Source organism: Ascaphus truei, chromosome 2, assembly GCF_040206685.1.
Source record: "Ascaphus truei isolate aAscTru1 chromosome 2, aAscTru1.hap1, whole genome shotgun sequence".
NCBI lineage: Eukaryota > Metazoa > Chordata > Amphibia > Anura > Ascaphidae > Ascaphus > Ascaphus truei.
Window position 1 is genome coordinate 446,673,967 of NC_134484.1, and position 14,048 is coordinate 446,688,014.

The 14,048-nt window shown below is 43.6% G+C and overlaps 1 protein-coding gene across 2 annotated transcripts in view; it reads left to right on the forward strand.

The window, feature by feature from the left end:
- Positions 1-635: 635 nt before the first annotated feature.
- WDR86 (WD repeat domain 86) overlaps positions 636-14,048 on the forward strand; it is an 83,965-nt gene continuing 70,552 nt past the window's right edge. The window contains exons 1-5 of one of the 2 annotated variants that reach the window (XM_075587902.1): positions 636-817; positions 1,107-1,207; positions 4,395-4,719; positions 6,135-6,276; positions 12,984-13,404. In XM_075587902.1, the coding sequence (XP_075444017.1) occupies positions 4,491-4,719; positions 6,135-6,276; positions 12,984-13,404 (792 nt within the window). In that variant the 5' untranslated portion in view covers positions 636-817; positions 1,107-1,207; positions 4,395-4,490. The remainder of the gene's footprint in view (positions 818-1,106; positions 1,208-4,394; positions 4,720-6,134; positions 6,277-12,983; positions 13,405-14,048) is intronic. The other variant, XM_075587903.1, reaches the window with a different exon arrangement.

Sequence of the window (14,048 nt, forward strand, 5' to 3'; positions counted from 1 at the left end):
GCTAGGACTGCTCCTGATGCCCGCTGGCTGGGAGTGTAGTCCAGGGACATCCTGAGGGTGCAGGCCCTAGTTCTGCTGAGTGACTGCTGTGCTGTGTGCATAGTGAATAAACAAATACTGTTTAATATACTTCTGTCCTGAGATTGAAATCTATTGGGAAGAAGGATAAAGAGACTTTCAAGCAGAGATTTTACACCATATCCTGGGGGCTGCAAGAGATGGAGGCGCTGTAACCGTGAGTACGAGTCAGGTTATACCCCAGAAGCCTATCCTGTTGCTATCCCCAACCATCATGCGGGAGACTCGGGGCTACTGTTTATCAGCAGGTATGCACCACGCTACTCCAAGTAACCAGCATAGTGTTCCCCATAATAGACCCTATCTGCGATTGGGGGGGAAGGAACAGGGTTACAACAGTATCTATTCTATACATGTTAGATCAAACGAGCTACCTTTTAGGACCCTGCAGAGATGCACCCCTTGTACAGATGATTGACGTGCAAACTGGGGACTCTGCAAAACCATTAATGAGAACCAGTGACAGTCTTGCGGGGAGGTATCACCAGGGGAGCGTGTGTGTGTCATGTAACAGAGCCTGGAGTACTTGTAAAGAGCTGTGGCTAAAGATCCGCCCCTAAGGATAAAACAGCTGAGCTGCTACAGCACAAGCAGAATGAAACTTCCAGGGATTCGACAAAGGCTTTGGAGCTGAAGCATGCAAAGGGGGTATTAGGCTGATCATCCTTATCCATGCCTATAATATCAATTACTGCACTGCAGCCGCAATCACTTCCAGGATCCAGGGAGAATTAAGGGGGTAAGTCACATTTGTCTTCAGTTTCTTTACAATCTGAGCAGGACTGGTAGTGATTAGGCACAAGGATCAGTGTGCAAAGCATTACTCAGCAGCGTTTTATGAAAGCCAGACTCTGGTTGTGGAGTTGAAAGTTAGCTCAGAGCTGCCCCCCCCTGTGTTGCTGTAAGAGGGGCACACTAACATTACATTGCTCTTTAGTGTGAACTGAGATGTCCTTAAAGCTTACTCAATACATTGACTTTGGAAAAGTATTTTTTTTTAAATATACAGTATATACTGTATATATTAGATGAGAAGGAGGAGGACATGACAAAGGAGAGGATGTTCTCCTGAGTGTGGAAACTTCAAAGGCAAGAAGAGGAAACCTATCAAGTTTTTGGAACAATCAAGGTACAGTAAATAGCTAAAGCTGTTATTAGCAATTCATGGAATGAGCAGCCAGGCACTTTTGCCGCTGGCTTGTTTGCTCGTCATTATGCATAGTGCTTAATTTCATTCTTATTGTGATGTTCTGGGTAGCTGTTGCTGAAATGATGCACCCATTTCTAAAGGAGCTGGAGTTTGGGTGGTGGGCTAATTTGTTTAGATCAACTGTGAATTGACATGATCTTATGTGATCCAGGGATCATTTAAACACCCACTCCGTTTTATTCACAGATTTAAGCAATTCTCTTGCAATTAGATTGTGAGCTCTTCGGAGCAGGGACTCCTCTTCCACAATGTTACTTTTATGTCTGATGCACTGATGATTCCCGTGATGTGTTATTTGTTATTTATATGATTGTCAAGTGTATTACTACTGTGAAGCGCTATGTACATTAATGGCGCTATATAAATAAAGACATACATACATACATACAATTAGCCATGCGGCGGTAGAATTTCCCGTTAGGACATTCTTAACCCCTCCATTGCCAGAGGAGCCTGGCTGGGACGCATTGTAATACACGGTGTAGCTGGCCTCTTGCAATAGAAGGTTTCTGCAGCTGCATATTATGCTGTAAGTGACCCATGAAGTCCATAAAACTATGGGAGACAGGGCATGTCCCGGTGTTAGCTCTGGTTACCTAGAGTTACATAGTGCAAATCCCCCTCCCGCCCCCCCCCTTTACATTTTATATCCACGTACAGTATATGAAAGAGTAATAATTTTTTTAATTTTGTTGTATACGGAATCCCTCCCTTGGTAAACTCATCCTTGTCACGGGAAAACGTTTTAATCAGGAACCAACTATTTCACCTCTTTTTAAAGAAAAAGTTTTGTTTTCTAAAGACTACCCTTTTATATTTGAACCCTTTCTAAAATGAGGTCAGAAGGCTTTCGCTGCCTTGCTTCTAAGGCATCTGAATGTTTGAATGAAGGCACTTCCAACGCCTGTTTGTTGATGAATATGCGATATACACGATCTGCTTTTTCTTTTATTTGTGTTGAGCTAAACTGAATACAACAGCTTAATACAGGTGTAAAAATCAAAATGAGACAAAATGATATGAGATTCCCTGCCATGCGTACAGTCCCTTCCGTTTATTCTGCGTTTATAGCGCCGGCGACGGCGTGCAGCTGCAAAGAAAATGAATGTAGCCCGTAGCGACTGGCCATAGTGGGCGCGACGTGTGACGTCACAGCGAACGAAAATCGCTGTAGTAAAAAGAAATTAGATTTCCAGGGACAGCCGCGCCTTGTGACTGGCAGCAGCCAATCACATAGCCCCTTGCCGCCAGCGACATCGCACACCAGTGTGCAGCTTTCACTACGGCGACGTGTGACGCCTCGGGTAGCGTCGCTGAAGCCAGTACTATAAACGCAGCCTTACTCTGCAATGTGTTCCATTCCCTCTGCTAGCAAAGGGGTTAAGCATGGCAATGAGAGAGAATGACCGAAATACAGTCCATTACTTTTTGTTAGTATTAGATAACTGAAATGCGTCGGCACGTTTAGCTTCACTCCGCTTTACTACACAGGATTTGCTGTATGAACTAGGTTGATGAGTTTGACACAGACATATATATCCAAGCTACAGTATTAGTATCCTAACCTGACCCCAGTGCTCGCTCTGCCCTACAAACAGATCCCTAAAAGTGAACACAACGATTTGTAAAAATGCCTCTGTCCTTTTTTTAAAGTCCCTCTCTGACTCAATGTATCAGTTTTGGAATATTTATGATGTAAAAGAGCAATATCACAGCCAGAGAAACTTTAGAAAGGGAAGTGTTTGCAAAACTGTGTGTGTGTGTGTGTGTGTGTGTGTGTGTGTGTACACACAGGCAGTGTATGCAGGACTGGATATAGAACTTTGCAGCCACATTGAGTCCCTACCCCATAGAGCTTACAATCTAATTTTGGTGCCCAAGATGCAGGGATATAAGGTGATTTGCTCATGGTCCCAAGGAGCCGATACTGGATTCAATCCAGACTAGCTCTACTTCAATGCTCATTGTTTTCAGTACGTGTCCTAAGTCACTGAGCCAATCCTTTAGCACAGGGGTGCTCAACTCCAGTCCTCAACCTCCCCCTCCCCCCCAACAGGTCAGGTTTTCAGGATGTCCCTGCTTCAGCACAGGTGGCTCAATCAGAGGCTCAGTCTTTGACAGTCAAAGTCTGAGCCACTGATTGAGCCACCTGTGTTGAAGCTGGGATATCCTGAAAACCTGACCTGTTGGAAGGGGGAGGGGGCGCTGTAGACTGGAGTTGAGCACCCTTGCTTTAACACAAAGAATTAGTTAATGCAAGAAAGGGACCTCTATGAATGCTAATGAAAAGAGACGGCTGACTGAGAGTGGGATCAATCTCAGTTACTCCCCCACAGAGTGGTAAGAAGGAAGATAGGATAGTTCGAAATAAAAAGGACGGCTGAGGGACATACCTTTTTATGTCTGATACAAGTATTGTTTAGTGATGTACAGAAGACGGTGCACGATGTGTATTACAGAACAGCGGTGTTGCCTGTCGTGGCTGAAGGGGAATAATGAGATCAGGCATACAGTATTTGGAAGAAGCTCTGACTAACACCACTATTTTCTAAATATCCTTTTCCCTTGGACCCGCTGCCCGGCATTAGGTGCCGAAATAGCAGTGTTTCCAGTAAATGAATGCATTTGAGGAGTGTAGAATGATCTCTCAAATGTTTCCCAAGGGAAAATAGGTACTTGGAATCTCCTATCTTGTGTTCCAATTACCAACACAACGCAGTCCAACGTTAAGTCTCCCGTTGCCGATTTGTGCATAATTAAATATAGGAGTTCCAACCCCCTCATCCTTTTCAGTCTCTGTTGTTTTTTGACACCATTTAACAATGCCCCCAATTCATCATTATAATGGCATTCATGAGTTACTCACCAATTTGTCACCTATTCTATTGATCTTTGCCCCTCTCTCTTTTTTTTTTGTTGACCTCCATCAGGACGTTTTTGTGAACATAGCCTGATGCACATTTTGTACTCTGCTGAGTGATGTCAATCTGTTAAATAGCCCCACTTAAGAAACATGCTCCTGAATGCTAAAGGATGATTGTGGCTCGTACACCAGGGAGTTAGCCAACGTGCCTCACCGTTTGCGCCATGGTTTATTGTTTTTCAGGTGCCCCAAGGATATTTCTCACTGGAAGTAATGCAGAGAGCCAAACGTCTATTGGTATCTGTTGCCCTGCCTTTCAGCACCTGAGTGGGGAACCCCATGAGTCCACCCCCCACTGCCGCTGCCCATGCCGGGCTCCGGAGGATGGGGAGTGGTGGCTCCACGTGTGGCTCACCCAACTCGTTGGTAAAAGTCTGTACAGATCACAAGGGAGGTATCAACTGGCTGAGCCTGAGCCCAGATGGATGCCACCTGCTGACCGCCAGCGAAGACTGCACAGCCCGCCTGTGGAGAACCTCTGACAGCCAGTGCTGCAAGCTGCTGCAAGGTGACATGACAAATGTCAGATCGCTCACATTATAAGTCCCACCTACTCTTTACAGCTTGTCCATGAGTTATCTTTTCCTCGTCAATACAAGGTGTATCCAACAGAATGTGTTTTTTTTTTTTCTATAGTTATTAAATAATAATTGAGGCGTAGTGTCCAATAAAACCAGCAATTCAAAGAGTTATGCTAAACACTCTGTGCTCATTTGCCTGTCATTACCCAGAATCCCTGGCTGCAGTAGAAGCACTGTATGCTGGGAGATAATGGTGAAAGCAGGGTTTCAGACCTGTCTGAGACATGTAAATGTGCTCACAAGTGGTATTTTTAGTTGCTAAGTATTGGAAATGAAGCGCTGCTTCTTTTTGTTATTTATTGGCCCTACATATCATAATACATTTCAGGTATTACAGAATTTAAGGCAGGGGTGGCCAACTCCAGTCCTCAAGGGCCATCAACAGGTCAGGTTTTCATGATATCCCTGCTTCAGCACAGTTGGCTCAATTAGTTGAACTAGTATTCTGAGCCACTGATTTGAGCAACCTGTGATGAAACAGGGATATCCTGAAAACCTGTGCTGTTGGTAGCTCTTGAGGATTGCACTTGGCTAGGCCTGGTTTAGAAGATTCATTGTAGTGGCTATGTTTAACCCTGTCAGTGTTGTCCCTTCAACACTGACAGGGGTTGAGAAACCACAAAAAGACATATTTCTCTGAATTTAAATATTTATGAAGACTTTCACAATAAAGCGTGATCTGTGTATGTCAAAGGAAAATCAATGGTAGTTTGTAAACGAAAATATATTTTCCACAGAAATTCCAACAATTGTTTCATAATTGATGTTGGAAAATGTTGCACATTTGCAAAAGGATTTGACATTAGTGCTATACTTCCCTAGAACGGAAAAACGCTGCAGAATGTTATTATGCGAGCAAAGTTAAGCCTTTTTGGAGATTTTTTTTTTTTTAATCCTGTTAATTTGGCTAGGAAAAAAAAAAGCTTCCAAAACGCTATTGCTTCTCACAAATCATTAGATCTGCTGATTGCACCTAATATCATCTGATCGCATCCAGAAACCAGGAGAAACCGCTGTGGGAAAATAATTTCTAGAGAGCAACCCAAACACCACAGCAGGAACACGGAGAAGTGGCTGTGTTAGCTCCATATACAGCAGTTACATTGCCTCTCAGGTTTATGGATGCAGGGCTGAAGGGGTACAGAAATACTTAGGGCCTGTACTCATAGTTTGGCACGATTCTTTCTAAACATGCTGCTTTCACACCCTTTTACATATTGATGTAGCCAGATAACCTTTCCCAGAACCGCATGGTTCTCCTGTTCAAAATTTAAGTTTTCAAGGCATCCTGCTGTCCTTTTCTCAAACTGCCTCTCTTCCCTGCAAACCTTTTTGTTACCAGGACACGGCAGCTACATCACCTTTTGTCACTTGGAGAATGAGAAGGCGTTCACGTGCAGTGCTGATCACACCGTGAGGAAGTGGGACGTGTCGACAGGGCAGTGTCTGTCTGTTTATACAGGACACACATCAATAGTGAACAGGTGGGTATCCGTGAGTAACCTGGCAAAGATTATTTCATTTGTTTGTAGTTCGCTCAGCGTTTCGTTATTGAGCCATACAAGCTGTTTTGGCCCAAGAGAGAATTGGATTATTTTGCCTTTTAATGAATTAACATGAGTTGTTGTTAGTATACAGCACATGCTTTGTACACAAGTTATCCCATATGAGTTTTATTCATGTATAGCAGCAGCTCATATAAAAACTACAGCCGCTCTCCCATTGGTCAATTAAAGCAGCAATTCCACCAATTATACTTCTTCAACCAGGAGGGTCCCCGTAGCAGAAAAGCTGTCTCCATTTCACAAAGTATTCACACGGGAAGTCCCAGTGCAAGAAGAGGCTGTCAGTGGCACATTTCTATCACTATTGGATTATGTAAGATGATCCGGCATGTGAGAATGCACAAGAATGGTAGCATTATGGTTTTGGATTTTTAAGAATTGAACACATTGAGGTCCAGCCATAATCTTGTAACATTAATCTTTATTTTCCTTAAACAAGGTTTCATACGTAGTGCCAGATTTTTTTAAATCTTGTATTGTTAATGCTGCATCGCCAGTACCCGAAAGGTCCTAAAGACACACAACGTATGCAAAAAAAATGTGATTTAGGCAAAGCCACGTCAAAGTGAACGTATTGGACACTTTTGCAAAACCCTTTTAGGTCCATATACAGCTGCAGATTCCAGCGTGTAAGCAAGAGGAGACAGTCGCAATGTTCTAGCATCCAGCTGATGACCCTGGCAAAGCTGTATCGCAGGTATTTGATTCAAGCTCCGCACTTGTGGAAGTCTGTCATGGCAACATGTGACGTAATGATGTCACTAACCCTACGCGTTTCGTCACCACAAGGATGACTCCATCAGGCGTGTGTCCAAATGGTGAATAAGGAGAAGTACTTATAGAGGACTCATAAATGATCACTAATTGATACATTGGTAACAGGACTAGCTGTTGTAGAAATGCTAATCGTATCGCAATGAGATGTCTGCATGACGTGTGATTTATACAAGAATATCAACAAACATTACTACAAAAAATAAATATACGTACAATAATGGACAAAATAAAATATAGAATTATTTGGTGCATAATTGTAATCACCTTCTTAATGCAATAAAAATAATCAATAAAGATGAAGACACCATAAGCAAAACAACCAAGGTGTAATAGCCTATATAGTGTACACATATATGCAATGATTGCTGGTATACAATAATGCTACAATAAAAAACACAAAAATTGAAACAAGAATGCATAGAAATATGCATACATCGAAATAACAAGAAATTATGTAATCTATAATAAAGGATATATATAAAGTAAAAATAAATGAATGTATTGTACCAAGAGAGGATAAGTAAACAAAGGATATTCATTATAGTATAATGCTGTTATCTACATTTTCAAAGAAACCATCTATGACTAAACAATTTAATTTGAACATCCAGAAGGTTTCATTCTCCAAAGGAGTCTGAACCTATCGCCCCTAAAGACAGATGGAGGGGATACGATCCCATAATCTTCGTACCTTCAAGATTCTCGTTGTGGCCATTAAAGCTGCAGTTCAGGCAATATCCTGCATGTGTGTTTTTTTTAATAAATCAGTTCTGTAGTAAGAAAAAATACTTTTAGCATTTTCTGTTTAAAAAAACAACAACTTTGAAAGACCAATTTTCTTGTATTCTATTTTAACAAGCATGCTTATTCCTATAGCAACGATTTACATTCCCCATATTTAAAGATGTCGCCAAACTTTGGCGATCAATAGACGGAGAACGTATTGACCGGCAGCTATGCAGTTCTTTAGTTAATTAGAGATTGCCCACATGAAACTATTGAAGTAAAAAAATGAATAAATGAATAAATGAATAAATAAATAAAAAAGACAACTGCAGCTTTAAGGAGATGTTTGGGAACACTATGACTAGTAATATAATACCATTAATGATGTTTATCCTGTGTTCAAGAAACCTGGTGCATAACGGGCGGGTGGTAAGTCCAATGTATTGGAGACTACAACTGCGTGGTAATAAATCTACCACCAAAATCGTTAGGCAGTTAATGAACCCCTTTACGTAAAAAGATTCGCAATTAGAGAAAGACTTAAATTCATTTTTTGCCATATGGGAAGGAGCCAAACATAGAACTGGAACCTCATTTTGTAGGTGCCAAGATATTCTTATTACTGTTCTCTCCTATAAATAGTAGAAAGAGCCGTACTAAGGTGGTCTCCCAAATAGGGTCACCGACAAGAATGTTCCAATGTCTGTTTAGAATAGCCTCAGCAGCCTTTGATGATTGGCTGTATCAGGTAGCGAAAAACTGTCCGATCATTTAAAAAGCCACTGTTTCTAGACGATTTCTTCAATCTCCTATCTTTTCGCTGCCAGATGGAGGGGGAACATCATTAATGGTAATGCTAGCCATAGTGTTCCCAAACATTTCCTTGGGGGATAAAATGGGACTTGAACATACCCCCCACCCATCTGTCTTAGGGGGCGATGGGTTCAGACTTCTTTGGAGAAGAGAAATCTGGATTTTCAAATGAATTTTTTTTAGTCCCAGATGATTTATTTTGGATACCAGCACTATAGTATAATGAGTATCCTTACTTTACTTATCCTCTCTTGGTACAATATATTCATGTATTTAGTTATTTTTACTTTATGTATATCCTTTACTATATATGACATATTTTATTATAATCTTATCCAGTTGTTATTATTAGTTCTATGTATGTATATTTCTCTTCTTGTTTCAATTTTTGTATATTTTTTTTATTTTAGCATTATTTTATTTCAGCAAATGTTGCATATATTTATACACTATATAGTCTATTACACCTTGGTTGTTTTTGCTTATGGTGTCTTCATCTTATTTATTGATTATTTGTATCGCATTGATGGTGTTTACAATTATCCACCAATCAATTCTATATTTTATTTAGTCCATTATTGTACGTATATATATATAACATTTGTTGATATTCTCATCATGTATTCTTGTATAATCACGACATGCAGACATCTCATTGCGATACGATTAGCATTTCTATAACACCTTGTCCTGTTACCAATGTATCAATTGTTGATCACTTATGAGTCCTCTAAAAGTACTTCTCCTTATTCACCATTTTGAACACACGCCTGATGAAGTCATCCTTGTGGTGACGAAACGCGTAGGGTTAGTGACATCATTACGTCACATGTTGCCGTGACAGACTTCCACAAGTGCGGAGCTTGAATCCGATACAGCATTGCAGGGTGGTCAGCTGGATGCTAGAACATTGCGACTGTCCCCTCTTGCTTACACGCTGGAATATGCAACTGCGACATTTACAACATTTTCGAGTTCCACACTACACTAGCAGCTGTCTACCAAGCATCAGAGACGATTCCTTTACTTGCACCACGCTGCTGCCTGTGACTAAATCAACTGAGATATACTGTATATCAGCGGTGTGCAAACTGGGAGGCGCACCCCCCCAGGTGGGGCCGAGAGTTTTCTGGGGTGTGCGGCATTTACAAAGGCTCCGCATGAGAGCGCGAGGCCTCTATAAACTTACCAGGCTCGTAGCGTTATTTGACGCATCATTAGACGCGAAGGGGGGGGGTGACCGAGGAGGGAGCAGGTAGGGGGGGGGGGGGCGAAGGCGCTGGGAGTTTGCGCACCGCTGCTGTATGTAATGTATTTGTAGAATGAACAGGCCATTATTCAGGGCTTCTTGCAAGTGAAACAAATTGACATTTCAGTCAACAACTTAGACTTGATTGACCTTAGGTCACGTTTATAGTGACGGCGACACGACCGATTACATCACTCGTCGCCATTGATAAAGTTGCATTTTTAAAGTTTAGGCGACGTCGCTTGCTACAAGGCCAGTGATGTCAGAAAAGGGGGGGGGGGGGGGCGGCAGAGGGACGGAGAAGCTCCTGATTGACAGCAAAGGGAGACCGTCGCCGAAGCGTGCACTATAAGCGCCGTTGACGGCGACAATGCATTTGTTTTGATGCGACATCGCGTCGCCGGCACTATAAGCGCAGCCTTATCTTGCTACATTATATCTCAAAGGTTTAACTTGTTGACCGAAATGTCTACTTTTTTTTTATTTTTTATTTAATATAAGAAACAAAGATATATATTTTTTTTTACTTGCAAGAAGTCCTGGGTAGTGCCCTGTTCATTCTACAATATTATTTAAATCATTCCTGCATTGGAGCACCCAGGAAATTGATATAAAGTGACCGTGAATGCCCTCAATACCCTGTGTCTGTCTGTCTGTATCTATCTCATCTCGACTATCTATCTCGTCTCGTCTATCTGTCTCGTCTCGTCTGTCTCGTCTATCTCGTCTCGTCTATCTCATCTATCTATCTCTACCACATCTAAGATAAGTTATGGTGGGTAAAAAAAAGTGACAAAACCCCTCCACCTTGTAGAAAAGAATTACTTGTGAGCACATTCACATGTCTCAGAAAGGTCTGCACCCTGCTTTTCACCGTTATCTCCCAGCATACAGTGCTTCCACTGCAGCCAGAGTTTTGCTGTATGCCAGCAGTGCGCAAAGGGGGGGACGCGGAAGTTTTTGGGGTGGGCGCGGGCGCTTGCAGAGGCCCCGTGCTCTTCCCCCAAGGCAATGAAATGCCGGGGGATCGCGTGAGGCCTCTGCAACAAACTTACCGGGGTTCAGATGCGTTGGTGTGACGCGTCGCCATGGCAACGCGGTGTCAAATGATGCTGCGGAGTGACGTCACACGGCCGTCACCATTGTAACGGGGTCATCTGCCGCTGAGCGAGGTGAGGGGAGCGCGAAATCGACGGGGAGCAGACAGGGGGGCGCAGCTCAAAGTTTGTGCTCCCCTGCTGTGTGTTATACGGTGGGGGACTTTTGTCACTTTTTTAACCCACTATAATTTATCTAAGATGTGGTTAAAACCTATCCCAGCTTCAATTTGCAGAGCCAGTATAACCAGCCTCCGACTGAGAGACCCAAAAGGTCAAAATAGCCATCTGTGAGTAGGTTTATTGGCTTTGCATTTAACCCAGGCTGTGCTGAAAGGCTGTGTAATGCAGCAGGCATCAGTCATAACCTCAAAGGGGTTCATGTCAATATGGACTTGAAGCAAAAGGTGACCCTTAGTGCTCATTTACATGTCATTTCCCAGAATCCCTTGCTGCAGTGGAAGCACTGTATGCTAAGCCAGGGGTGCGCAAAGTGGGGGGCGCTAGATTTTCAGGGGGGAGAGGGGGGCGGGGCGCAGCTTTTACAGAGGCCCCGCGCTCTTCCCTTAAGGCACTTATAATAAATGCCAGGGACCGCGTGAGGCCTCTGTAACTTCTTAACTTACCTTGTTCCAACGATGCGTCTCTATGGCAATGTGACGTCACACGACCCCGCAACGTCATTTGACGCCAGAGCCCTGTTGTTTTGACTCAACAGTTTATTTATTGTATTACATTTATACTTTACTACAATTATTCCTTGTTACATAGTTACGTGTCTGACAGTGTGTGTGTGTGTGTGTGTGTGACGGTGACTGGGTGGGTACATGTATGTAGTCACACCAGGGTCCCTGCCCTCAGTCACTCACTGCCCCCCTATCCCTATAGCCTGGTTGGGCTGTGTCTCCTCTGAGCAGCCTAGTAGTTGCCTTCTCCTGGTCACGTTCAGGCTCTCGGCCTCCTCTGGGACTTTCCCCTACCTCGATTCTGTTCCTGGTCCAGTGCCAACAGCCTCGCGCCAAAATGTAGCGCCACCTTCTGTTTCACCTTCACCGCCCAGCTTTACCTCCACCGCGGCTCTGCGGCGCTTCCAGACCTCGCCAGCTCCTTTGCTGCTGACGGGGTTTTGGCAACCCCCAGGTCTGCGCCCCTCCGTCCTCAAGCACGGGAGCCCCGCCAGCCCGGTCAGGCCCACAATTTCCACCCTCCCGCCACCGCCGCACCTGCTGCCTCGGATCACCCGAGCTGCGTCTGACAGCTCGCGCGGTCCGACCTCCGGTGCACCCAAGTATTGTTCTGGGGTCGCGTGTCTCCGGGTAGGCCAGCTCGCCGACTACCCGCTCACCCTCAGCTGCTTCCTTCTAGTACCGTGTCAGCTTCGAGGCTGGCTCCTCATCTCCTTCACGCCGTGTGAGGTGGCGACTTCACGTAGCGTCCCGTTGGCATGGCAACGCGAAGTCAGTTGACACCGTGTGGCCATGTAGACATGAGCTGAAGGGGGAGACCTAAGAGACACGCCAATGCACCCTCCGCCGTTAAGAGACTTGCCCGCGGGCCACATACACACACCTGCGGCAAAATTATTATTTTTTTTACATGCCTTACTAAAACAGTAATGTTTTAAGGAACATATAATAGCTATTTTGGCTTCAAGAAATTTTCCTGAAAAGTTTGAATAACATAGCTAAGATGTGCAACTATTTTGACTGGCGCACATATTTCTGTCATTACTATTATTGCTCATTATCGCCTAAACCAGGAGGAGCCAATGTAGTTTTTCTCCGGTGCTTGCCTGGTTCAGGTAAACTTAACCCCTCTAGTTCTGCAGGCCTAAAATTATATGAGAGTTGAAGCTTCAGCAAGTGGTGGCGTGCGAGTTGATTTTAGCAGTACCTAGTGATGTGGTGATTAAAGTAAACAAGCCGTGTAAAGTAATACATTTAATCTACTTTACACTTCTATAGGATTTTGGTTGCCAAAGACTACCTATTTAGTGGATCTTACGACAGAACGGCTCGTTGCTGGAACGTGGACACTGGCAAACAACTGCAGGAGTTTCAGGGCCACAGAAACTGTGTCCTGACCCTGGCTCATTTTTCATCCAACGATGTACTGGAAGCATCTGAGCTGGAAGGAAAAGAGGTCAAAGAATTCCTTGTGACGGGAAGCACAGACTGCACTGTTAAAGTATGGGAAGCATCCAGTGGGTGCTGTTATCAGACATTACGAGGACATTTGGGGGCCATACTGTGTATCGTCCTGGATGCTCCAAACAGAGAGCTGTTTTCCGGCAGCACGGACTACACCATTCGGAGGTGGAACATGGTCACTGGAGACCAACTGAAAGTGTTCAGAGATCATCAAGGATCTGTTATCTGCCTGGAGGTAAGCTACATTTCCATTCCACTCTACTTGTCCTGCAGTGGTTTCATGGATTACAGTTAAATGTCATTATTTACAACATTATTTATTTATTGTAAATACTGGTTGTCTCCATGAAAATGCACCAATCATCGCAGCTCATGGATTAATAGAAAAATAATCTCTTTTCTACCAGATTGTCCTGCAACTGATTGCAAAGCAATTGGTTGCAGGCCCGTCTGGCAGGGAGGAGGTTGAAGAAGCCTCATGTACGGGAATATTCAGATGCTTTCACTGGTTGGGTTTGTTATGGATACCCAGTAACTTCTCGCAACCGCTAATAGAGACCCAAACGAACTAAGTGGTTCTATTCCATAAGACACCTTTTGTTGCCAGAGCACATTTTATGGCATATGTGAGTAAATAGGCTGGAAGGTATCTTCTAGAGGCGAAATGTGGCTAAGGGCAGAGCACTGATTCGTACATTTTTAGAGATACTCACTTGGCCTGGTATTTTACTTTTGCCTCTGCACTAGGAAGTGAGTAAGAGAAGTGACAAAAATCCTCCACTGTTCAGAGTACAGTAATGATAAACAACTCTTCTGAGCATGAGTCTCAGACATGTCCCCTACAACTGCCTTGTAGGGGACAATTATCACACCGCATAT